At 41.6% G+C, this 26,348-nt stretch overlaps 3 protein-coding genes across 7 annotated transcripts; all 3 read right to left on the bottom strand.

The window, feature by feature from the left end:
- Positions 1-3,741: 3,741 nt before the first annotated feature.
- On the bottom strand, positions 3,742-9,376 carry jam2b (junctional adhesion molecule 2b). 4 transcript variants are annotated; one of them, XM_061287766.1, is made up of 10 exons: positions 9,095-9,376; positions 7,987-8,052; positions 7,534-7,644; positions 7,310-7,459; positions 6,633-6,814; positions 6,412-6,520; positions 6,228-6,335; positions 5,552-5,567; positions 5,436-5,478; positions 3,742-5,346 (listed from the first exon to the last, which is right to left on the bottom strand). In XM_061287766.1, the coding sequence occupies exons 1-10, from the start codon at positions 9,300-9,302 to the stop codon at positions 5,308-5,310; spliced, it is 1,032 nt and encodes a 343-aa protein (XP_061143750.1). In that variant the 5' UTR covers positions 9,303-9,376; the 3' UTR covers positions 3,742-5,307. The 4 variants fall into 4 exon arrangements, with proteins under 4 accessions (XP_061143750.1, XP_061143748.1, XP_061143746.1 ...); XM_061287764.1 differs by having other exon boundaries at positions 5,436-5,490; positions 9,095-9,375; XM_061287762.1 differs by having other exon boundaries at positions 5,436-5,490; positions 5,552-5,570; positions 9,095-9,369.
- A 1,619-nt stretch (positions 9,377-10,995) lies between these two features.
- grk1a (G protein-coupled receptor kinase 1 a) lies at positions 10,996-15,471 on the bottom strand. The gene is made up of 7 exons (XM_061287168.1): positions 14,609-15,471; positions 14,040-14,167; positions 13,017-13,174; positions 12,865-12,948; positions 12,645-12,769; positions 12,366-12,567; positions 10,996-11,582 (listed from the first exon to the last, which is right to left on the bottom strand). The coding sequence occupies exons 1-7, from the start codon at positions 15,305-15,307 to the stop codon at positions 11,293-11,295; spliced, it is 1,686 nt and encodes a 561-aa protein (XP_061143152.1). The 5' UTR covers positions 15,308-15,471; the 3' UTR covers positions 10,996-11,292.
- A 1,006-nt stretch (positions 15,472-16,477) lies between these two features.
- Positions 16,478-24,828, bottom strand: LOC133159945 (transcription factor Dp-1-like). Of its 2 annotated transcripts, XM_061287358.1 has the most exons (13): positions 24,689-24,828; positions 23,876-23,952; positions 22,022-22,111; positions 21,554-21,620; positions 21,297-21,418; positions 19,803-19,924; positions 19,543-19,708; positions 19,317-19,463; positions 19,165-19,233; positions 18,279-18,430; positions 18,029-18,195; positions 17,883-17,958; positions 16,478-17,600 (listed from the first exon to the last, which is right to left on the bottom strand). In XM_061287358.1, exons 3-13 carry the CDS (start codon positions 22,031-22,033, stop codon positions 17,483-17,485), a joined length of 1,218 nt encoding a protein of 405 aa, XP_061143342.1. In that variant the 5' UTR covers positions 22,034-22,111; positions 23,876-23,952; positions 24,689-24,828; the 3' UTR covers positions 16,478-17,482. The 2 variants fall into 2 exon arrangements, with proteins under 2 accessions (XP_061143342.1, XP_061143343.1); XM_061287359.1 differs by lacking the exon at positions 23,876-23,952 and having other exon boundaries at positions 24,689-24,813.
- Between the last annotated feature and the right edge of the window lie 1,520 nt (positions 24,829-26,348).

The following is a 26,348-nucleotide window of genomic DNA, read 5'->3' as shown; positions in this document are numbered from 1 at the left end:
TGAATGCTAAGTAGTTTTCAAGCGGCGCGCTGAAGCACACAACTTATGTGCACTGGCGGATTTAGTAGGAATCTGCACTCAAATGGCCGAAACTGAAAATCGGAAATAAGGAAACCAAGGCCGAAAACCGAAACACAAAAATCTAAAATTATTCATTTTCACTTATTTGAAGAGGGAACTTTCCAGCTCCTTCAGAGCGCAGAGCACATTTTCACGGCCACAGGAAAAACAGCCCTCGGCCAAGTGACCTTCTCACCCTGGGCCAATTAAATATTACATGGAGTTTAATTGGCCTGGGATTAATTTCCCCCCTATAGATTTAAAAACATATACCTCCACATTACTCTACAGACCACCTTCTGGAATTATTTAGCTTAGGTGTATAATGTGTTTATTTTTGTAGTTTGATCGGGTGTATCCAATCAAAGTGTTAAAGCTACACTTGTATTGGCACAAATTTGATACATATTCGATTTTTATCCAGATTTGCAGAGGCCTAATTTTGATCTTTTTTTTTTACATTAAATTTAATATCATAAATCGTTATCGTGTCACTTGAACTATTCGGAGTAAATGCAGTCTTATTACACGGAGCTGAATTTATTTTTATGCTTGTCTGTCAGTTCTGAATGTTAAAAAAAAAGTATAAAGTGACAGATTGAACCACAAACGGAATAATTCCCCGATCAGGATTTGACAGCAGAAATGGTAGGAGTTAATCCACAACACGTTTGAGAGCCGCATCACAAATTCCGATGCGAAGGGAATGGAAATTTTTGCAATACATCGTATTCATCGACACTTTTATTACAGATGTTGGAATCGAAGCCAAAAGTGACTTTCATCTTTGATTTACAAAAGTGTGACGAATCGGCTTGCTTTTCACTACTTCCCGAAATCCCAGCCATGGAACCCACACATGCACACGCAGACAAATACAACATTTCATCTGGAAGCCACGCTGCCTACACAGATCCTATTTGAGCTCGAGTAGGAAGGAGGTGAGGAGGATGTGCATGGAGTGCGAAGATTCAACCCCACTTAGTTACTGCTGCTATTTCCGACATGACTTTTCTGCACAACCTGAAGAAATATCCACTTTTTAGCCCGAGGTAATATGAGAAGGTTGCACAGTCTAACTAACATCAGTTAGTGTACGTCAAGATGGAGGCTGTTGCACTCAGGTCACAAAAGATCAACGACTCGACTTGACATTAACTACCGGCTTTCCGTCACGCCGGTTGGATCGCTAGTATTATTTGAATCGAGCAAAAGGTGAAATAGCTTCATCCGCAGTACAGTACAAATTTTTTATAGGAGCACAAAAATATGATTTAAAAAACGTTCCTTGTGTTGCCGCCTTACCCGAAAAACTCTTTGAGCCACAATCAGAAACAACAACTGAAAGTGTCTCCCTGGAAATATTTTGGACGACTCTTCATAGAAGGATTGCTTTTGTGCAGCAACACTGAAGAATTTTCCAGCATGAATGGCTTTTTAAAAGTTCTGCCACAGCATTCAAGTCTGGACTTTGATTAGGCCAGTTTAAAACTCTTTTGAAGCTATTTCAAAGCCTGTTGGTCTGTTTTGTTTCATTGCACTGCTGAATAACCAAAGTACGCTTCCTTTTCAGGTCAAGAACTAATGGGCCAAACATTCTATCTCAGAATTTTATGTTTAAAAAAAAAATAGCTGATTTTATCTTCCCAGCAGTTACAGGGGTTACGAACTGGGCACTGTGAGATTTACTCAAACTACTATAATATAGAGCAAAACAATAAAGCCAACTTTCAATGTATTTTTGCATCCAACCAAGGAAAATCTGACCTCTGCTCTTTCATTGAACTTTCTGCGTTTCGGAGGTTGACCCTATGAAAGGTAACTTGGTGGGGGCTGATTTGGACAGTTTTCACTGTATAGAATAGACTGGAGTGTGAAAGTTGTTCTAAAAGCACTCCTACTGACTTCCAAGCATCACTCAGCAGGCCTTCTGGCAATGTGACAGCACGCCGGCATAAAGATTTCATGGAACAGTAGGGGATGCCGTCTGCAAGCTTTTAAATGTTTAAACGTTGCTATTTCTTCCTGCTATGGCGGGAAGTGAGCGTTTTCCTGCCCTGATCCCTGCCGTGTCACTGGTCCATTTCCTGTCGGTACTCACCGCAACAATCTCCTCGAGGCATCCACACACTGGTGTGATGTAAGATTTGCAGAAAGGTTGCTCGTGTTTCTGCTCGCAGTGGCTGAGAAGCCCAAACTGGATCGGCGATTTGCGAAACACTTTGTAGTGGAGCTATTTCTTGTGCTTCTGAATAATAATCCAAGAATATATTTAATAATAATGGATTACAATAACCTTTCGTTCTAATATAATTACGATAGTGCTGAGATGTTTTATTCACGTTGGATCAAAAGCAACTTTTTTTGTTTGTTTGTTGTTGGGGTATTTTTTTTTTTTTTTTTGGACAAATAATTAGGGTTGTCCATTTTCGGGGTAGAAAGTTGGTTTGTTTGTTGACCCAAATTGTGTTGTTTGTTTACGGAGCCATTTTTAGGTTGATTATTATTACATTGACTAATGTCTCATCAGAATTTTCTAATGTATTCGTGTAACAATTTCAAAATCAAATGTGAGATTATGTATTTTATATTATGTATTTTGTGTCCGCTGTGCCTCTAACGTAACAATACAAGTGACAGATTCATTCCGAGTTCATTTTCAACATACAATTTAATTTATGCACTTTGACCTGGTTTTGTACACATTCATTTATCACGTCAACTTTCTGGACCATATTTTGAGAGAACCAGCCGTGGAAGAGTACTCACCTCAGACTGTTGTGAAAAAGAATAAGAATTTTTGGGACTATAAAGTGTAAGTAGTCAGATTTACCAATATGGTCATGTAATAGTACCTATTTCTGCATGTTACTTTGTGATTCCCAATCTTTCTATCCATGAAAAGGAAGTCACTCATAATAGAGTGCGCCAACGAGTGACCAAAGATAGAGGCTGTGCAAACTTTCATCTTTTCATGTTAGCGGCTTAATAAAACAGCAGCACTGACTGAGATTTCATTTGACAGCCATCGCCCACTCGCACTCACTTGTCGTTTTCTCACACTTCTTTTCACACTTCTCGGCCCCTTTCTGACAGATCCCTTTCCACGCGTGTGAGCGACCACATGCGCGTGCACGCAGCGAGTTTAAAATGGGATGATCATGTAAGAGGCCCCATTAAATGTAAGTCAAGGAGAACTTCCAACATGAAGACCTGTCAGCGCAAAAACTCACTCACTCACTTTAGGAGTCCAGTCCACATACACAGATAGACCCCAAGTGGTGCTCACACACTTGCCCTGGATGAGTAAAGTGCCCCTCTCAGTTGCAAATACTTCCTTTTGAATTAAAAGCCATACATAATGAATCTATTTTATACAAATGGAGAGGGACAATTATTTTTATGTAAAAGCAAAAAGAAAAAAAATCTACCTTACCTTAAAGCTCTGGAGGGGGTAGTGATGAATATATAATACTTCATAATTGCAGGATACTGTCTACATTTTCTACCAGAGCCAGCTTCCAGGAAGGTGCTTCTGTGAAGTAGACCAACCAAATAGTTCATTTAAATATATAGTATTGTTTTTCTTACTTTTATAAAAACTTTGGCCATGGGTGTTTGTTTTTTTTATTACCAAAATTAATTGAGGGTTTGTATGTGACAGGGAAACAAGAGGCCAGGGCATGTCAAAACGTTTAATAGACTATGTAGGAAAACAACGACAAGGATAATAGGAGGAAGCAAAATCAAATACAATATTAACTAAACTATTGTTACATTCAGTTCATGCAAAGTGGAAAAAAAAAAAAGTCACCTTCAGTTGATCAACACACCAACATTCAGTGCAGTGTCTCCCTCTTGTGGCTATGTAACAGTAGTACAACATTCATCTCTGCTGCACTGAGATTTACTCTTAAAAAATTCGCTGTTTGTAAGATGGCGTTAAATATACAAAATACTGATGTCAACATAGACTTTGCACATAAAGGTCATCTTAGATTGGTGTGCATGACGTTTAATACTGCATGTGCTCAGACATTAATGGGAAGATGAGTACTTAGTTCATTTAAAGTAAATGAATAGTGTGAAGTTGGTTGTTACTGTGAAATTGGGGGGGGGGGGGGGGGGAATTGTGATTTATTCACATAATTCTGTTAGATTAACCAGTAAAGGATGTTTCAGGGTTTTTTGCATGCAACTATACTGACTTTTTTTAAACAAAATTATATTACTTAATAAATTATAGCACTTTTAAATAGGAATTGTGTTCATGTAATATTAATGTAATATTTATTTGTTTCATCCATATTTTCAATACAAACCTTTAAAATGATTAACAAGTTATTTTAAAATATGAGGCTTGTAGGGCTTGACCTAAAAAAAATATACAACTATTTTCTGCCAAGGAGAATGTGCGATTTCCTAAAACAAAAATGTTGAAATTCAGGCAAAAATCGTTTGTGAAACTTCATATGGTCTTTTTTTCCGTTTACTATTTTAAATGGTTGTTTTGGTCAGACAAAAAAAACTTTACCTTTGCTGTACATGTTTCGGCTACTTCCTGTAGTTTTTCTCAGATGGGAAAGAGACTTATTTTATAGATTTCTTGCTTTGGAATTTGTGCCCCCTACTGTCTGGCGTCTTCGCAAAAACGGCATCCCATGTATGACCTTAGTTCAGACTTCTGTGACCTCAGTTGTGGATTTGGATGACCTCTCTGATCCAGCGGTGGTGTTTATTGCTTTCAGCTTCCAGACAAAGATCCTTCAGTGTTTCCAGACACCTGTTCATTTGTTCTTAATTCACACGCAAACAAAAGTGAAAGAGAGTATACAGCACTTTTCCACGCAAACAATTTAGTCAAACAGCGTATATGATACGAACATAAGAAAAATAAAGGTCTCGTGTGTGAAAAAATACTGTAGATCAAATGCAATGGGACTTGGAGTCCACCAAAATAAACGACAGGGCATGACTAATACTGGCACCTTTTGTGAGAGATGAATTTCTTCACTCCTGACAGAAACAACAAATAATCAACCCTTGTTTTAAAAAAAAAAAAAAAAAAAAAAAAAACAGTGACATGACAGAAACTGCTTTTCAGTCACAATTGTGGGGTCCAGCAAAGATCATGACAAAAATCTGCTTTAGGTTTTGGTCTTGAGAAAATACCAGCGTGGGCTAACAATTCCCGTGCATTGAATAATAAATGTTGAATTCTGGATTACTTTGGTATTATTGCACAATTCAGATCATGAAAGACTGGGTTGGTTTGTAGGTCTTGATCTGTGGGGCACACGGAGGAAAACAATCCATTCTTTAAATGAACCAGGTTGGTTATCGGCGACATGAATGGCAACGCAAACATAACTCACGTTATGAATAGCTGGAGGAGGAGGAGGGTTGTACGACTTGGCACTGCAAGACAAACTGTACAAGTTGCATAAATGTCCAAAAGTGTTTGAATAAAAACAAAAGACTCACAACTCACCTGTTTGTTTTCTTCTCTTCTGGTTGGAGGGAGAGAAATGGGAGATGGTCAGAACAATATTTTTGAAAAAACGTTGTTTATGAAATTAAATGAAAACAATGATTTTTGAAAAATGAAAATTAACAGAAATGTTTGTGTGAAAATCTCAGATTTTCATCTTTGTCTTTTAACATCTCACATTTGCTTTCTGGGTTAATTTTAAGAGTATTTATTTTGGTATTTTTGTCCTACAGAAGAAGGAAGGTCTGCTGTTTAAGGATTGTAGTTTTTCTTATCGTGTCAAACTCATTTTTTTGTCACGGGCTGCATCAGTCATAGTGACGTACCTTCAGAGGGCCATTAAGACTGTCAACTAAATTAATGTATGAACATCTCATATGAAATGGGCTCCTATCCAGCCAATTTTTGGTGAAGCAAAAGGATCTTGATGACCTCGTAAAAACTGTTTGAATCAGATGAATGGTAATAAAACTTGCTAGCAACACATTTGTCATTTTCGTATTGACACATAACGGCAATTCAGAATTTGTCAAATATAATTAATTTGTTTTCGTTTAATTAGTTTGACCCCCTGCTCTAGATACTTTAAAAAAATTATGCTTTGCAGATGTCTACCTTAAACATGGCTCCAAAATATTATTGTTTCTCATGCTTGGCTTGAAAGCCTCCAACTCACTCTTGCAAAATCCTTGACGTCGGCATACGCACACACCGATGCAACAGAGGAGCGTGACAATCACAAAACTTGAGGCGCCAGCGATCAAAATGGAGATATCCAATGGATCTGTGCCCCGAAAAAAAAATCTCTTTTAAACACATTAAGTATAGTCGAGTTAGGGCAGGGGCGCAACTCAACTTACAGTCAATCACTTTGAGTCGCTGAGCCACGCAGCTCTTGGGTGCCCCCACGCTGTTGGAGGATTCACAGCGATACATCCCAGAATCCACTTTGGAAACACTTGTAAACTTCTGCTCGGAGTGATGAGTGGAAGAGAGAAAGAGCAACAGCTGCACACGTGTTCCTTCACAAGTGTGTGCTTTGTGCTTGGCGCCATGTGTCGCACAACGGCTGCGCACTCACCAACGTGCCTCTGCGAGCGTCCATGCTGTACGGCGTGTCGGACGACACTTTCAGAGCCCGGTTGTCTTTGTACCAACTGTACGTCGCCGGGGGAACGCTCTGCTTGTCTTTGCACAGAAGCTCCAGGTCGGAGCCCGCAAACACCGAGCGGGGCACCTCGCAAGACGGGATGTGGGGCGGCACTGAGGATACAAACAACAGCAATTGCGCAATACAGCTAAACACAACAGTTGATTCAAATGAATGAGTGACGCAATTCTAGAAAAACGTAACTTAGTAACAAAACCAACAACAGAGACAAACGACATCACGACATCGACAAACGACAACGACCCGACCGGCGTGAGGGGCAGACAGGACTTATATACACGACAGGTAACAAGCGGAAGGTGAGAAGAATCAAACTCATCATGGGCACACAGGAGGGGAGGGGCGAGCACACAGACCGAAACCATGACAACAGAGACACGCAAGAACACGGCTGGGGACGAGACGTGATAAGCGCCCGAGGAAAAACAACCAATCAGAGACAAAAGATGCAACAGGTGTTTCCTTGGCCTTTGGGAGCGATGCTGAAACTATGGGTGGAATATATACCTCCAGAAAACAAATGAAAAAAATGACAACAACTGTTGTCGCTCTGGAACCGACCCGCTTTAATGGAATCCGATGCATACCGTGTACGTCAAGGGTGACCGTGGCCTCGCCAAAGCTGACGTGGTCATCGCCGGCGGTCACTTCACAGCGATACTCCCCCGAATCTTTCTGGGTCACCGAGTGGATGGTCAGAGTGGCTCCTTCCACGTTGGCCCGCCCAGCGTATGAGCCTGCGGTGGTGGGAAAGAAGTTGCCATGTCCAATGCCGGAAAACAGTGAGGAAGAGTGAGTGGTCATTACCCACCAGTGAATTTGTTGTTAAAGTAGACAAAGGTCACAGCTTTTCCTTTCTTCTTCCACTCGATTCGAGGGTTCTGGTCCTTCTCGGTGCGGAAGTCGCAGGACAAAACAGCATCTGGATAGGACATGACGAACATGGTGATGACGTCATGTCCGATATGGCATAGCTTAGTTTGTTATGATGGGATGCACAGTGGTGCCTTAAGCTTCCATTTGTGCCGTTTGCTCCATTTGTGCCAATTCAAGTTAGCGACCAAACCAGGAAATAAATAATCAATTTCGGATTATGCAATTTATGCACCCTCTATTTGACTTTTTTTTTCTTGCACAGTCAGCCAACTATGTGACACCAGACACTGACACACATGAAATCACACAAAGTTGCTGTGTGAAGGCTACTTTGCTTGTTTAAAGGAAGGTTTTAAAAAAATAAAAGTCAGAAGTAAGGTGCTCTTACCTGTGTGTTCATGGACCTCTACTTTGGTTTTAGAAGAACTCACTGTCACTGACATACTGACAGGACCTGCAAGAAGCAAAATGAATGACCAGCTTCACATCAAACATTGCTTTCAATCATTCATTGATCACTGGACTGCTTATCTTTTCTTTTTAACCCAAATAATACATTTGCAAACATCTGCTTTTAAAAATGACCAAACCTGTAAATGAACAACATCAATCCCGCTCATGTGTTATTATATAATTGTTGCTTGATTGTTGCTGGTTTTTTTATCATTAAACAATCCCAAACAAACAGCAATAATCAATAAATAAACAGTATTTGGGTAAATGGTTTTAATGCAAAATAAAATGGTATCTTATTATTTGATTAATCGATAGAATATTCAATACGTATTTAATTATGAGGGGCTTAAAAGTCCGGTTGACTGAAAGACTGACAGAATTAGGTTATTTCTTTTAACATTTATAAACAATTAGTGAGGGAATTGCCGATGTGTGTGCGTGCGTGCGCGTGCGTGTGTGGTGGTACCAGGAGCGCTGCTGTTTTGGAATGTAAAAGTGATGGACGACTTTCAGAAGGGGCGGATTCAAGACGATACTGAAAACCTACTTATATGTACTATATATATATATATATATATATATATATATATATATATATATATATATATATATATATATATATATATATATATATATATATATATATATATATCCAAACAAAAGTTTGAAAGCATATTTTGCAAATCATAAAAATGAAGGTTTTCTTTTCCATATGTTCGGTACATGTAGTAGCGGCATTTTAAATCCACGATTAGTTACAAAAACTTGTAGTAGCAGCAGCATTTTAAATACACCATTTAAATACACGACAAAACAAGCAGGGAAAAGGTACATTTCATTTAGCCTGAAGTTTCTTGATATTTTATATAATAAAAGAAAAATACATGATAGGTCCATTTGAAAGTTATCAAAACAACAGTGCATGCTGGACTGCATGTGCTGCTTTTTTTTGCACATGCAACCGATCAACAAACTATTGCGCAGGATTTGAAGAGAACAACATGCAAAGAAGTGCCAAGTTGTTTTTTTGAAACACTCACAGTGTATGCAGAATAGAAGCAAGAGCAAGAACATCATTGCCGTCTTCTCGTCCGCCTTCACGCGTGGTTTCGCTCGTACGTGCTCTTGTGTGTGGTGGACCTTCTTCAATTTCCACACACACGCCACGCCACGCAGGAAAAAAACAAAAAGGCTTGTGGAGCAGATGACGACACGTGATCGTGACGACGCTTTGTTTTGCTTCATCATCACAAGTGGCTGGCTGGAGTGACTCAATTCAACACTTTGCTTGAGTCCATTATTTATTACGGATTATTTTCTATCGTTCTCAGTAGTCGCAGTATATTATACAAAACATTATTGGGGAGACAATAGTTTGAAATATAATAATAATAATAATAATAATAATAATAATAATAATAATAATAATTTCGCCCTAATGTCAGATGGGATATACCTAGGCTTCAGCACCAGCACCCCCTAACCCACCATAACCCCTAATTTGAAAAGTAATAAGAATAAGAATAATAAGAATAAGAATACTTTCTTATTCTTACTATTTTGTGCCATTTAATCCCTCTAAAAATGTATTGAAACCTGCTTGAATGTAAATAAAGTCTGATGACTTGATCAATATGTCTTCAGCAGCTGAATATTAAAATAAGAACAACAGACAGTGTAAAATGTAGTTAAGAATGACCATTCTGGACATAATTAGTTTGTTTTGTTTTGTTCAAATAGAAGCAAAATATTAATTGTTGTTAGAAAAAGTAATATAATAAAGAGGGAGAAATATGTGATGTCATGGTAATAAGTCGTCATGTTAAGACTAACATTTCCCTAAAGTTGTTTAATGACACCGCCGCTGATGGTTTTGGGGTTCATTCACGTGACTTAAGTGCGGAAAGAAACGGATCAATTCCCACTCAGTGAGGCTGTGCATGTTGGATAAGTGCTGTTGAAACATACACACATACTAGGTAAAGCCTGTGTAGTATTGCTGCACGTGAAAATTAAATGGAAGATTGCTCAGTTGATGGTGGTGAGGCTTCCCGGTGCCATCGCCGTGATTTGGTGCAGTAGAAGAAGCAGAGAAGAAGCAGCTGCAGCTTGAGCTCCAACCGTGTCCTTACGTATTGGGTTTCCCACCCGCCTGGTCCGCACAAGCGCCCATTGTCACCCATGCCACTCGCCTGTGCCACATGCTTACATTTGGCTTGCGTGTACACTCACGCACACACACTACCCATACACGCACGTACGCACACACACGAAGACAAGGATACAAAATCTTTGCCGCCGCACCTGTTCACTCTGTCAGCTGCCGCCCTGTGACACCAACGCACACACACACACTTTTAACATGACACTTTGCACAGGCGTGTTGTCCACCCTCACATAATAAATCCCCCCTGTAAGCGAATCATCTGGTCACACATTAGGTACAGTTGCACAATTGAATGACGTCCAATACAAAAGTGGCCAAGTGATCCTAAAGTTTTGGTTGCCTTATTTAGTCACATGAGAAAGGGGTTCAAAGTATCATGCAATAAAAGTACATGCCATCATGGAGGAGTTGGAGAATCTGTGCAACCTCAGGAGGGTTAAGAAATCGCCTCATGCTCCCAGTCGTGACAATGACTCGAGCTAAAGCCAACACTTGTGGAAAGACAGTTCAGAAAGATCAAGAGGGAGGAACTTGAAATGGCCTCCACCTGCAAAAGCAGTCTTGGCTGTTTGTCTTCACGTCTCCCTTCCTCTTTCCCCCCTTGTGGCATCCAGTCCATTGCCAGCCACACTTGCCGGTCTCACCCAGCCTTTCTCCTTCTGGCCGAAATACTTTGACCGTTCAGATTTGATTTTCCATTCCCCGAAAAAAAAAAATCAAGTTCCGCACTTCAATTCCTACTTTTATTGAACAGTTTAGAATATGCGACATGACTTTATTTTTAAACATTTGACCTACGTCAATATTTGCCTTACAATGCACCCCATAAATGAACGGTATTACTCATCCGGTCCCTCGTCTTGGTATTGTCCATCATCGGCATTGAATTGAGCAGAATACGATTACTCGGATATACTTCTAAAATTAGGGGAGCACAAGAAGCAGAGACAAATAACGATAATTTGATAGCATATCACATTATTCGGTATTCCCGATTGGCGATCCACCTCACTATTGCTCCAGTAGTCTGCTGGTCGTGCAAAAGAAAAATCAGTCCTGAGAATTTCAGTGCTAGGACACGCAGCACGTGGACGACTTGGGCTGCTCTAGTATGGACTCTCTGCGCAGGTCGTTGGGGACGCTTCCCTCGGGGCCCCACACGTTGAGCTCGCCGTAAACGCCCATGTCGATCATCTCCTCCTGCCAGGGGATGGGGATGTTGCCTGAGGAGAATTCGTCAAAAAAGCTCCTGTCCGGGTCCTCCAGCGCGACGCCCTTGACCGAAGAGAAGGCGCCGACGTCGTCCAGACTTTTGGCGTACACCACCCTGGGGTCCGGAATGAACGGGGGTGGCACGATGCCTGCAAAGGGAATTTGATTGATTTCATTTTACAAATAGTTATTCATGCACCCGCCGTAGACTCGCTCAATTCAACTCGGAATAATGTGAAAGTGTGCAAAGGAGCAACCATACTTAGAGGTTCAAGATTTGAGTCATTATTAATATAAAATACAATGATTAAATGTATTACCGTTTTTTTCCATGTATAATGCGCAAAATTTAACTAATTTATTGTCCTAAAATCTGGGGTGCGCATTATACATGGGTACAAAAAATATATATATTTTTATCTATTTTTTTTATCCGGAGATGATATGGAGGCCGCCATTACAGATGCGCTTTCTTCTCTGGTGTTCACTTCAAACACGCTCCATAGGAACACAATGCTCTCGTATCAAACGCTTGCTCGATCACCTGCTCGTTTGCTGTCACAATGTACCCTACACAAATCCGAAACATTTCTTCGCTATCGAGTTAGCTAGCGCATGCCCAGTGATACTGACCGGCAGAATAACATCCGGTTGTTCCCAAAGATGATCTTTTTTCTGAAATAATTTTAAATTTACGGACTTAAGTAGGAGTCAAAATTTGGGTACAGGCTTTTTTCCAGCATCAACATGCCATTTTTAGGGTGCGTATTACACATGGGGGCGCATTATACATGGAAAAAAACGGTACTTTGGTTAGAGTAGATTCCCCTTAGCATTTATGATGGCCTTTTCTTTCGTAGCTATGGTAACCAAAATATTAGATCCAACTTTCATGATGTGAGCAGGGGAAAATAGCTTGGAGAAGAGTGTACCTGCGTTGAGCTTTCTCCAGTTGATGTCACTAAAAAAGGGGTGCGCTCTGATCTCGTCGCAGCAGCCGTTCTTAAAACCCATCCGCTTGTCGGCTTCTTTAGCCAGCAGCCCCTCACACAGAGACTTGGCGTTGTCGCTGAAGTTCTCCGTGTAGCTCACCTCGCGGGTCAGCATTCGTTCTTTCATCTCCTCACGCTCAAGCTAAACAAAAATAAAAACAAAAGACATTTGTGCAAGGGTCAAGCGATTTGATTTGATTCCGGAATCGAGCAGCCAACCTTCTCTCCTCTGTTCCTGAAGGGGTTCTTGGCGGCGAGGAACTCAAACAAGGTGACGCCTAGAGTGAAATAGTCTACAGAAGTGTCATATTTTTCTCCTTTCAGCATCTCTGGAGCCATGTAACCTGCAGGACACAAAGTGGAGCCATGACCAAAAATGGAATTGGGTAGGTAGGATGGATGGAGAGAATCATTTTCAAGATGGGGTATCAAGACTTACCTGGTGTTCCGGCATAGCCTTTGGTCATTGTTTTGCCTTCTTTCAACTCCACAGCAAGACCCAGGTCAGATATTCGAACGTTACCTGCCAACAGATACATCAATTACGACAAATCCAAATGACGAGAAGCCTATGGTTTTCTCGAGCATCACCATCATTATCAAGGAGCACATTCTCCGGTTTGAGATCTCGGTAGATGATTCTCTTCTGGTGCAGATGCTCCATGCCTTGAATGATCTGAGCGATGTAAAAACAGGCTCTTGGTTCAGCAAAGCCCGGATTGTTCTCATCCACCAGGTATATGTGGTACCTGTCGAACCAGGACAACTTTTTTTTATTGAGTTACCTGATAAAATGGATCATCACACTTTTAATTGATCATTTTTAACATTGAATTTGCTATTTGTTATTGAGCTTAAAATGTGGTCCATCGCTTTAAGCATATTATGATCACATACCGTCGAGCAATAATAAGATTTGCAGAGGGAGGCAGGAACGTAGATTTCCTTCCAGTTATTTACAATATAAAACAGAGCAGATACAATCACAGATCATTTTGATCTTAAAATTTCAATGCCAAGTAGGTGTGACACGCAAAGGTAAATTTTTGAGGCCTTGAATTTTGCCTCAGGTCACAAATGAAAGATCAGATAATTCATCAGAGCACTTGTGTGTATCTAAATGGCTTTCTGCTAGATGGTTAAATTGTCAGTTTAAATTTCTAAGTTTAAAAATGCAGAAACAGGCACTCAAGTACAATACTGTAATCCTCCCTGGTTGAGAGTACCGTAATTTTCGGAGTATAAATCGCACCAGCCACAAAATGCCCAAAAAAGTGAAAAACAAACCCATATATATGTATATAAGTCGCTCCTGAGTATAAGTCGCCAACCCCCCACCCACCCAAACTATGAAAAAAAAAACGCGAAAATTACGGTAACCTTCAATTACAATTGTGTAGTATTGTCTTTTTAAAGGGTTGTTTCCTTCCCACTGGATTATGTTGAGCAGATGTTTCATAATTTGAACATTTTGAAATATATGAACAGTAAAAATGAACATTTGTCTAAGCTACCATTATAAAAAGCATTCCCACTGATACCAGGCCCATGGAATCAGTTGTGCTTTTGTATGCATCACCCAATTCTTCAGAAATTTTTGGACTATAAAATTACTTGAGATCCCCTCCATTCATGATGGTCATGACCAGACACAGCTCCTCCTTTGTCTGGAAGGCGTACGCCAGCGACACAATGAAGCGACTGTGGACCTTCTCCAGGATCCTCTTCTCCACCATCGCCCCCTAGAGGAGGAAAACGAAGATGCTTCTTGAAAATACAATTTGCAATGTAGAATTGAAAGCACTTTGCCATCAATGGTCTCAGACAAGTCAAGGGCAAGATACAAGTGTGCCAAGCAGTTCCATTCAGAGGAGCTTTTCGGTAAAGCCCCCACTAATCACTCTATCCCTGTCTTAGGGTTTAATACTGCAGCCTACTTGTATTGTAGGGACAAAGATGATTAGCGGTAGCAAGAAAAAGTTGCTGCACAAAGAAATACATGGCAATCTGCACAATGAATAAATCCAGACTCATAAGAAAAGGCTACACTACTATTTCAGCCTTTCCAAAAATGACAACCAGAACCTGAAAGGGTCAAAAACCAAATGAGGACTGTCTGTAAATACGCCATTTTACATACGACAGTTCTCGTACAGATCATTGAAGATGGAGGAACTATTTACCTCATAGCCTTTCCGTTTCTTCAGCCTCTTTTTGTTCAGTTTCTTACAGGCGTAAAGTTTCCCCGTGGCTTTCATCTGACACGCCGACACTTCGCCAAAGCCACCTTTGCCGAGCACACGGAAGTCTAGGAACCAGTCCGCGTCCATCGGCTGCATCTCAAGCCACTTCCACTGGAGGAACCTCTTCAAGTACATGCTCTTGAGGAAGAACACGTAGGGCGCCTCCCGTAAGTAGTCCAGAGTAGCGGCCAGAGCTGCTGCAAACAAGTCATCGCCAACAACCTCCTGGCCCTCTTTCACCTTGGCGATGGTGTCCTCAGAGAGGAAAGGGCAGAAATGTTTGGCCGAGGCTTCCATGTAGCGCTGGACAATCTTCGAGGCCTTCTTGGCTCGATCCGAATCCTCCGCCAGATCATAGTCCTCAATGTCCCGCCACAGACGATAAGCGCCGTGGTACTCTTGCTTGGTTTCCAGGAATTCCCGAAAGAGTCGTTTGCCGATGGGTTGTTCCACACAGACGTTGTCAAAAGCCAAATCGAGCGTGTCCTTCAGGTCCTCACACACTGTGATGTGAGGCAACTTGAGGCGAGAATGGTACTTCTTGTCTCGAGCCGCCGCCGGGTTGGAGCCGTCGATGCTGCCACGGGCGTTGATGTAGGCGGAATTGGCCACCACGGTGGTCAGCCCCCCGATATCCATGCTCGACCTTTAGGCCACGCAAAACGGGTACATGGCAAGGAGTCTGGGTAGCAAGGGTATGGAGACCAGCGAGAGAAACGGTGCCGGTATCTGAACCAGCACTCTGGGCGGATGCAACAACTGTGTGTACATACACGCACACACACCTGAGTCAACACCTTTTAGTAATCCCCTAAAACCCCAATGCCCCAGACAATGAGTGCGAGCACATACTGGAACTGAACAACACTGGCTGCAGGGGACGCTTTCACAAGATTCTACACGGCCTTAAATTGAGGCCGTCCTCAGATTAGCTAAATGCACGACAGTTACGGAAAAGTTGAAAAAGTAAATGAATTCCAATTTAAGGTGGCAGGATTTGCTCACTCACTGCATTGGAACTACCGTAATTTTCGGACTATAAGTCGCGGTTTTTTTCCATAGTTTGGGTGGGGGGGGCGACTTATACTCAGGAGCGACTTATATACATATATGTTTTTTTTTTTCACTTTTTTGGGCATTTTATGGCTGGTGCGACTTATACGCCGATGCGACTTATAGTCCGAAAATTACGGTACAAGTTCAAGTATCAATATTAGAATTTTGAGCTAGATCATTTTTGTGGGGAAAAGAAATAACATGAGCTTTGGCGTTAAATGTTTATCTAGTGTTCAGCAGTTTTATGCTCGCCCAAGACCGCTCTGTCCACAGGGGAGGAAGAAATCATAGTATGCGGTGATTTTGTTTTCAATGAGTAAAGATAGATGATCTTTTATACATGCAACAAGAAATACCGGTATTATTTTGCGTGTATTTTCTCCATGTGGCATTTTTGTCATACGGTTCGGGTGCGTGTGCTCTTATGTCACCCCCATCCACTGACATGGATGGAAAAACTACGACCAGCATTTAAGTTGCCCACTAAATATCTCATGAACGCTGGTGAGGTGTTCATGTGTCACTTTTGCTGCACAGAATCAAGAATGTTCTGGACTTTATGGCATGCTGTTCTGTGTATAGATTAGAATGCAGCCTCCGGGTGCTATGAGTGAGTCAACATTTACCAATTAAATCAATAGTGAAGCCCACAATTGATTTACAAGACAATTCATAATAGTCGAGTAATCATTCAGAACAGCAATCCCCAAACGAAAAACCTTTTATAATTGCACATCACTCAGACCATTTACAGAATTTTTTAAAACTATATTTAATTTTAAAACTTATATTAGAATACAGAAAAAGGTATTTGGAACAAGTCAGTACATGTGTTGCTCAGTTTTGAAAAGGAGATCTTGGATGGGCGTATGCAAAGACCTATACAACAATACATTAATTCCATAGATACTGTCTGTAGGTCTAGTATCAATATGACTGGCCTCTATGGGATACTATAAGCTACAATCATCATCAGAGTTCATACATGTCATTAACAAGGCTTATTTACCTATCGGGAACCTGGCTGATGAAAATATTACCTTGCTGGTGCCATTATTTCGTAAACACCACCAAGGTGTTTCAGGGGCTGCTCACGAGAAACGCGGAATACAAAACAACAAAAAACTAGCAATGAAGCAGCTGCCTGCAAATAACACAGAAGGAGGCCAGGGTGAGAATTGGAAGAATCATTTGAACCTCTATTCCTAGTATAAAATGCGCATGATGATGCCAACGTTATCGAGCCATTGTGAATTCATGAAGGCCTGTTTGCGCAAATACTTTTGACCATTGTTAAACATTACGGGTTGTGCTGCCGTAAGGTACAGCGGCACATATGATAAATTACAAACAATTTATTGGTCGTTCTCCAACAGCGGTAAGCTTTTTCTTCCAGGTTTTGTTTCTCGTGGGATGGCGTAGATTAAAAATTTGTTAAATATACATAGGTCAGGTCACACGCTGCAGTTCCCGGAATAATACTCTCCTCCGGAGCTGCGATGCGTGTACAAGTGATTCGAGAGGCGAGAGATTACCTTATGCACGACTCCCCTCTTTCTTTCAATACTCATCTACTGCCCTGAGAAAGCCAAACAGAAAAACAGGCATGGGGGGAAAGAGAGGGGGAAGGCAAAAGAAGTGTAGGGTGTGGGTGTGTGTGTGTGTGTGTGTGTGTGTGTGTGTAAGGGGGCAGGTTGACGTTCCCATGTTGGCGCTTTTGAGAGACTGTGCTTATTGGAGTGGCAAGGTGTACACAGGTTAGTCTTCATCGTCATTCTCGTCGTACTCATCCTCATCATCGTCGTCACCCATGCGAGAGCCGCTGTAGTGAGAGTCGTTGGAGCTGGATGCCATGGTGGCATCGGGGCAGCCGTCGCTAGATCAAGGAAAACAAATGGTTGTATTTGAAGAGAACTTTTTGTTTTGTTTTGTTTTTTAATTGGTAACAACAAATGGACGAATATCGATAATTTCATGCTAGTCGCACACACAATTTCTTTAGGTGTTCCTGAATCGGCGGCATTTGAGTGGCACACAGCTCGGTCCCATGAACTTGCACAATGTCGGTCAATTTAAAAGGCGTTACTACAGTTCATTCAAGAGAGGAATCTTGCACGATAAAGGGAGTACGGTTTTTGGGGCGCTAAATGCGTCTCACCTGGATGTGTGACGGGTTCCGTTAGCCGATGATCCTCCAGTGATGTAGACACTACTGATGGGGCCTTTTGCCATCTCTGGAGAAGGATAGACATGACGTCAGCCTGCGATTGTCATTGTGAGGTAGGAGCAACGTGCGTGACTGACCAATCACATAGGGCTCCAGAGCTTTGGGCACCAGGCTGCGTGCGATTTTTAAATCTTCTGGAGGGCACTTGCCCACCTCCAAACCACAAGCCATGCCCATACGCTTCAGCACCTCAATGTCATCGTGGATCTCAAACATGGTGTCAAAGTTGAACAAGTACTCAAACCTGCCAATCAAGAACAGAATATCTTTAACAAGTGTTTTTAGGACAGACATTTCTCCAATGTGTGCGGTCACTAAACGGCCTACTTGTCATTGGAGATGCTGCAGTCGATGACGGTTTTCTTGCTGGTGTTGACGATAATGAAGGGAAGGTGTATGATGGAATTGGGTGGCGGTGGTCTGATTGCCTGCTGCTCGCTCTGCTTGTTTCTCTGAACCAGGTTCTTGAAGGCTATTTGCTGCAATACAACGCATTCTTAAGTCTTGGGCTCATTAAGTAGCTCTTTATCCATGCAACAATCTTTCACCCCATTCATTCACGGTCAGATCACGAGCAGCCCTTTTGCCCGCCGCTTTGTCCAGGACGATACCGGAGGCATTCCCAGGCCAGCTTTTGCAGCACATCCTGGGCTTTCCCAAGGACACATCACCAAGAGGGGTATCCTAACAAATTGCCATCTACTACTTCCTTTTACATACTGGTCGATTGCAGGGGATAGTTATTACTCAATAATGATAAGCTACGGTTTAAAGTTTGTTATTTTCATGCATTTATTGCATCAACCTTGCAATGGCAGCCTCAGTTGCAGTCTGTATTCGGTATAGAATATTTCAATGCGCTACCTTCAAATATGACTATGTATTAATTTGTCATTGTGTGTTCCTTGGATTGGCTGGCAACCAGGATATAAAATGGAATTAATCTAATCGTAAAAGTCTACATGAACACCCACTCACATAAAATTGCTGATATATTGGATTGTATATGCAGAGACAGGTTTAGGTTTTTATTTTGTGCAATGTACCTTCTTGTGTAAAAATATACACACATCGCCAGGATTTTTTTTTTTTTTACTATACATTCACAATCAATGCGGGCATAACGAGTTAATGTTCATTGATTTCGGATGATATGTAACAAATGGGAGCTCTGGTATACCGTTGCAGAAACATGGCTCTCAGTCATTTCTACCTGTAGTATGAGCTCCTGAAGCTGCGACTGTTTCTGTTTGATCCTCTCCAGCCGCTTCTGTCGCTCCACCTGCCATCAGAAAAACAAGACTTACAAGGACGACGTAACAAAAGTGGCGTGCTGTGAGACTTTTAATGACCGTGCATCATCACCTCGAGGTTTTGGCACTCTTGCGCCGAGTTGGTGGGCAGGCCGATCCACTTGATCTCTTTCTTCTCTTTGGAGATGATGTTCATGGCCATGAGGACGTTAAGGGCGTCGTACACGCGCCGCCGGATGTTCTTCTGGTCATATACATGCTAAAAGAAAAACACTCTTCAACATCAGCAAGGTAGAAAGTACCTCGAAGTGTGTTAAGCAACATTCTGCAGCTCGCACCGAGTCGTTGGGTGACATGAGGTTGTCGCCCGAGCTGAATTCTGCCACGAGCTCATCTGCCACCTCGTTGTAGGTGGTGACTCCCTTCGTCCGCACCTTCTCACACACTTTCATGGAGAAATGTCTCAAGCCCTTTCCATTCTTCTCACCTTTCTTGCCACGCTTTCTGCAGATAACAGAGTGCCGATTAATGTGCATGCTGCCATTGGTTAAAAAAAATAAATAGAGTGAAGTCTCCACCAAGCTTTTAAGGGACTTACCCTGACGACCAAGGAGAGGCATCAGAAGGTTGAGTCTGAGTCAGGAACTGGGAATTGGGTGTGTGCGGGCTGTTTACCAGTATAGTATTGGATACTGTTGGCCGCTGAGGCGTTCCAATCACCTGGAAAAGAAACAGAGGCAATTTTATCCTTTTCAACTGACCATATTTCCTGCAACAGTGGCCAGGTGAGTTTATTAGCTCAAAGTACCGGCAGGTTATAATAAGTGGACGACTACTTGCAGCAAGGCTGTAAACGTAAGCGCTTCAAATGAACAAACCACAATTCCATTGAAGCTGTGCAGTTATTTATCCATCACTCATTTTATTTATTTATTTATTATTTATTAGTTATTGTTTGTGCCTTGTTTTTATTTTGTGTCATCTACTTGTATGTTTATCGTGTACTGTGTCTCGTCACCGCGGGATGGAGGAAAGGGAATTTCGGTTTCTTTGTGTGTCTTGACATATGAAGGGATTGACAATAAAGCTGACTTTGAACTCTGAACTTTGTAGAAAATGCAAATAAAAACAGAATAGAATGATTTCAAAACACTTTTCAACATCTGCTCAATTGGATGCAGTACAGAGACACAATATTTTTTGTTAACTATTCTTTCCACTTGAATTTGATGCTTGAAGTGCATGCCAATAATATGACACAAAGCGCATTAAATGACAAAGGTTTGCCAAGTAGATAGAACTGAAGGCTGGGTTTTTTTTCAGCTTCAAGAAAGACAGAAAATCAATGAAGAGGGCTGCAACTAACCATTATTTTAATTGATTAGTCGATGAATCGGATAACAATAAAAGCTTAAAAAGAAAAAAAAAAAGTCTGCTTCCATGGAGGACTACAGAAATAGGGGAATATTTAATCATGGGAAGCTGAATTCCGATTTGAAATGAAACTTTGTCAAATTGATTAATTATCAAAAAGTTTAGTGGTTAATTTGATAATCAATCAGTTGTCAAATGAATGGTAATAATAACAAATGAATCATTGCAGCTAAAAAGGAAATTATATCAGAAATCAGTCTATCAAGGGTAAGGAATCTGATCACTACTCTTCGGTTTTAGGATCGACTGCAAGATGTACTCATTTGCTCGACAATTATCACAACATTCCGAGCAATATTTTGAAGGCCTATCTTACTGAAATCCAAGTAACATGGTCGACTATTTCACCTGTGCTCGAACTGAGGCATTGTGAAGGTATCCAGTTGATTACTTTACCAAGGTGATATCTAAGCTGATTGTCATGATGTATATATTCCTGGTATATAATGGGATGATGCATGAAATCCTGCTGACTGTAGTAGTAAATAAGCTTAGGATCAATTCCCAGCAACTCTACCGCCAGGTCACCTCACAATGATAAAGGAGAGGGGGGGCTTACACAACAGCAAGACATAACAGAGAAGGCCGGCCACCAGATCTGCGCATTATTGATCACTTCGTGTTAGAATTCTTTAGGTCCGGGAAAATGAGGGCTTACCATGTGTGTCAAATGTTGCATGTGTGCAGCAATATTCACGTTGGATGGCCCAAGCGTTTTGGGCAGGAGCTGTTTGGCCAGGGGGCCAGAGGCAGGCTGGACAGCAACCAAAGACAGGACACCTAACAAAACAGATTATTGTTATTATTATTACTACTATGTCAATTGTTAAGACTTTAGCTGTTCACAGTACTTGTTTCTTTTAAAAGTGTACCTTGAAGTGTGCTGTAAAAACTCATTTCAAGAACAGCTTTTACCTTTGCTGGGGCTCAGATTCTGATCATTGAAAACCTTCAACTCTCCGTTTGTTTCTATTAGACCAGCCTGTGAAGGACAGAAATGTTAAATAATATCCCTTCATAATCCAATCATACAAAGTAGCAGAAGTGGGCATCGTCCGGTCTCCCGGAATTTTCCGTCTCAGATCTACGTGCACCCAGACCGCCTGTCGTCTGTGAGAGCCAATCGGCGTTCAGAACATTCTTTCCTCGTCTAACACAGGCAGACACAGCCAAATAAAGAATCAAATAAAAACAACATACAACTTTTCTTTCTTTCTTTCCCTTAATATGGCTGCATGTCATGTGACATGGTACGGCTAAATCCGTTCTTGACTGCGTTTGGCTGACTCAGACCGACTGGGCGAGGCTGAAATAGGGATGGAGGACGATGCCGCCTCTGCAAAGTAGGTCATATCTTCATGTGATGGCCGTGCAGTCGCTTACATCTTTAGCCATGATCCCAAAGGACCGGGGAAGTTGAACCTCAGTTGGAAAGGGATTTTTTTTTTTTCCTTCAGTTTCGCTATTCAGACCCTTTAACAGACAGAAGAAAGATCGTGTGAAATAACAGTATTTACCTGCCATGCTATTTTCTACCATCTGTGGTCGTTTCAGAGGTGCAACGTAAGATAAGACAAGATAATGTAAGTTCATGATTACAGGAAATATTCACGTACAAAAACCTGAGGCAGTACAAATGGTACGTACAAAGAAATTGCACATGCCTTCTTGTGCCTGTGTGATGGCCAAATCATCTCGTGGAAGCCTTATACGAGTGGTTAGTGCAGCAAAACAGACATGCATGCTCGATCCGCTTCCTGGCAGACTCATTAAAGAATTGTTTACAATCTTACGACCTTGCATCTGAAACGTTATTAATGTATCACTCTCCTTTGGCACTGGGCCAGGAGTTTTAAGACAACTCACTCAAGTGACCAAACCTGGATCGAGCACGTCTCGGTAATTGCGGGGTGGTTTCAAGTCATTCGTTGCGAAACTTTTTGAACAAGTCGTAGCGCAGCAAGATCATTGTTAAACATGGCCGCTAACAATCAAGTTTTTCATCTATGCGGAGGTGTTGTCATACTTTAAACAACGGATATCAACATAAAGCAAAATGTGGACAGACCGCGTAAAAATACAGGAATACATCCTTTATCTTCTGTGAAGAAAGTCAAATATTACTGCTGTACTGAGAATAAGAGGAGCTGAACTTCCAAAACACGAGTTTCTCATAGTGCCCCAAAGTGGCCAAGGCACCAGAATGAGCAGCACATTAGAGAAATACTATTTAATTTTTTTTTTCAATTGTGTCAATACTGGCGGCGTTCAATAAATATATTAGAGTTTTTTTTTCTCATTAAACATGACTTTTTACATGGTGGGAGACACTGGGATAGATTAAGGGCATTTCCATTCATTTCAACAAGGAAAGCGGATTTCAGAAACGTGTGGTTGCGGAACCAAATAAACTCGCACCTCAATCTAAACGCTCCACTGCATTTGTTATCAACTCATGGAAAAGTTACCATTTGAGACACAGCATAGAGTTGGCATTAAATATTATGCAAACTTTAATTTTCGCATGACAGAGCGTAGACGCGCTCAAAAAGAAAAGTGGTTCATCTCTAGGGCCAAAACTTATCAAGCCACATAACATTTACATAATACGGTACAAAAATATCATCAAGACTTACTGCAACTAAAGAAAGGGATAAGTCATCTCTCTAGAACAAAAATGTGTGCCTGATGGGTTAGTAGCTTACTTCCCAATACCCTGGCCGAATACATGCTGGCCCTCAGCCAGATTTGGATCGGACCGCATGTTTGGATCCCCGTTAGAAAGAATGAACCCAGTGTGGCAGCACCGAAAAGGAGGTAAAGAACTTTTTAGTGGTCAAGAGCGCACAAGGCCTACTTCAGGTGGAGGAGAGGTGGCGAACTTTGGATGCAGGTCTTTGCAAAACATACCAACTTCACGTACACCAAGTAACACGGACCCCCAAAAAAAGTGATTACGCGACACGTACAGAACGACTGACGGCACGCTAGGCCCCTATCCCCGATCGGAGCACTCTTTTGTTGAGGTGCGGCTAGCTAACTGATACCGCTAACCCACCGTGGCTGGATAGAGCCCCGCTGCTAGCTAGCGAGCTAACGCACGCTTAGAAAGCGAGATTCTGGGCGACATTGGCCCCGTCCCGTCCTCCCACCTTCTTCGCCATTAAAGTGGAGAAGTCTGTGAGCCAGCGTTCGGGTGAAAGGGGAGTAAATCGGGAGAGATGGTGTGCCACTTACGAGGAGACTAGAGCTGCTTCTTCGACGACCGCCGTTGTTGTTGGCATTTCAGAGCGGAGGAAGAGGAGGTCTGAATCCTTAGCAAACAGGAAACATTGCGAGCAAAGTCAAGCTATAGTTTGGGAACATTCTCTCGGGGAAATACTGCCACCTTCTCATGATTTGTTTAAATTTGCGTGGAAAAAAACAAGCCGTATGTGACAGGAAATTAGTCAAGACTTTAATCGGTCAATGCGGGGTTGATTTTGTCACCTGTCAACGCCAAACGGTGCCCATCGTTCAGCTACCGCTACAACTCTATCATAACGTATTTACAAGTTTCACGCGTTACGTGTTTATACATTAATACAACTTCCATTCTAATTTAACTTTGGATTTTGTTCTACAGCATTTCACACTGTCTACTATGTTTTTTACGACTTACAGGAAGCCGCTGAAGTTTTGCAATCCTTTGCCGTTCAAGAGGCACGCATTCGAAACTCTAAAGTTTATAACTACTTTATAAGGCTCAAGTGCTTTTAGAAACCAGTTTCCGTGACAACTACCAACACGCTTGGCGATGACTGTTAGCAAGTTGCTAACTCGCGAACACCAATGAAGAAGCACCGGCGCTTTGTTAGCCGACCACTAAAGCTAGCAGCTAGCGGCCGAGCTAAGCACAGCTGTCATCGACAAGAGCAACAGAGTTAGCTTTTTAAACTCGGTTGTCGGTCACTCGCCGAGTTGTTTGGGAAAGTCCTGGCAGTCTCCAAACCGTGTCACGTATAAATATATCGGCAGCGAGGCCAGAGGCAGGTTAAAACACGTGCTTACCGGTGCACTCCACAAGTTAGCAAGTGTCGTTAGCTTCTTTGCACTCTCGGCTAGCCTTGCTACGGCAGCGCGACTCTCAATCTGATCTTGGCGGTGTCTCGCTTCAGTTGCCTCTGATTGGTCGCCTTCCGCGAGACGACAGCAAAAGCACTCTAAGTAGCCACGCCTACTATCTACAACGGCGTTCTGATTGGACGGCGTATAGGTTTGATTTGGACAACACTGCCACCTGTTGCAAAGGAGGGGCTAGGCGCATCATGGCTGGCCTAATACGAAAACAAAGCCTCAACAACAGACTGTTCAGTGTATACCAATGGAAATATAATATACTACAGGATGATTATTAATACTTATATATTTTCTGAAACCATTTTACATGCATGTGATATACACTTTCTAAATCACCTTTTTTCTCCTACAGATGGGCAGCACAGTGATCCCAGTGGGTGGCATGCCTGCTTCACAATTGTAAAGTTCTGGGTCCAAATCTTGTCCCCAGACTCATTTGTGGAGTTTGTTGGATTTCCATCCTTGCATGGACTTTTCGGCAGTTACTTGGGCTTTCTCCGACATTCCGAAAGCATTTATTTCAGATATGTTAGACATTAGGCAGGAAGGAGGGCAGAAGGGAAGATAGTAGCGGTAGAAAAGTCGGTCCAAGCAAAGGAAAGCAGGCCATAAGTATCCAAGAAGCACAGGCCAAGACTTTTGTACAGTACCTTATCTGTACTATAGGTAGAATTTGTGTCATGACTAAGTGGGTTGCTTTATTCGACGCACTTAAATCCTGCTGTGTCGTCATGTAATAATGCGTAGATGAAGCCCCCTCATTGTGAAACAAAACAAAATAAGATGAGGAAAGGCTGACATCAGCAGATAGTCTATCAGCAACATGTTTTGTGTGCGGCATCCACGTTGTTGCGGAGTGCATTCATGCAGATAAAACTTATCTGAATCTCCTAGTAGCACAACCTGCTTAACAGAGATGGAGCACTTCAGCTAGTAACTATTAACTGCAGGACTATGTCGTGTAAAAATGTACTTTAAATGTGTCAATTAAATGTACTTTATTTCTATCAGAGGCTTTTAAATTTCATTTTTTTTAAACAAAGTACTGAAATCAAAATTTAACCTGTAAATATTTCTGCATTTTTCACTATTTTCACCCCATCATTAGCAATTCAGTGTACATTTCTTTAAGTACCGTATTTTTCGCACCATAAAGCGGACTGGATTATAAGGCGCACCCTCATTGAATTTTTTATTTTCGAAATTTCATATATAGTGCGCACCGGCAATTTTCTCTGTGCATTCAAGACGTGGGAAGGTGGGAATCTGATATAAGGAGCATGCTTTTCAAGAATGAAGTGTAATTGCATTACCACCACACTGAGGTGGCAATGGTACGCTCCTGTCATATTTTTTTTTTAGTTTTAGGAAGACTTCCAATCTTTTGTGATAGCCTAAACACATGTTATTAAAGTTATTCTTTGTTGTAAGTTCCTCTTTATTTTTATCTTTTTAATGTTTATAAAGATAGTGTTATCCAGAAGTTGGTTGAGGCGGGGTTATTGCAATTCCACACTGCGTTTCAAATGTGTTCACAAAGTCATGCATACAAACAAAACAAATGAAACAACAAAAAAAAAACACACAATAG

Source organism: Syngnathus typhle, linkage group LG9 (assembly GCF_033458585.1).
Source record: "Syngnathus typhle isolate RoL2023-S1 ecotype Sweden linkage group LG9, RoL_Styp_1.0, whole genome shotgun sequence".
NCBI classification, from domain to species: Eukaryota; Metazoa; Chordata; class Actinopteri; order Syngnathiformes; family Syngnathidae; genus Syngnathus; species Syngnathus typhle.
This window is presented reverse-complemented; position numbering and strand designations above follow the sequence as displayed.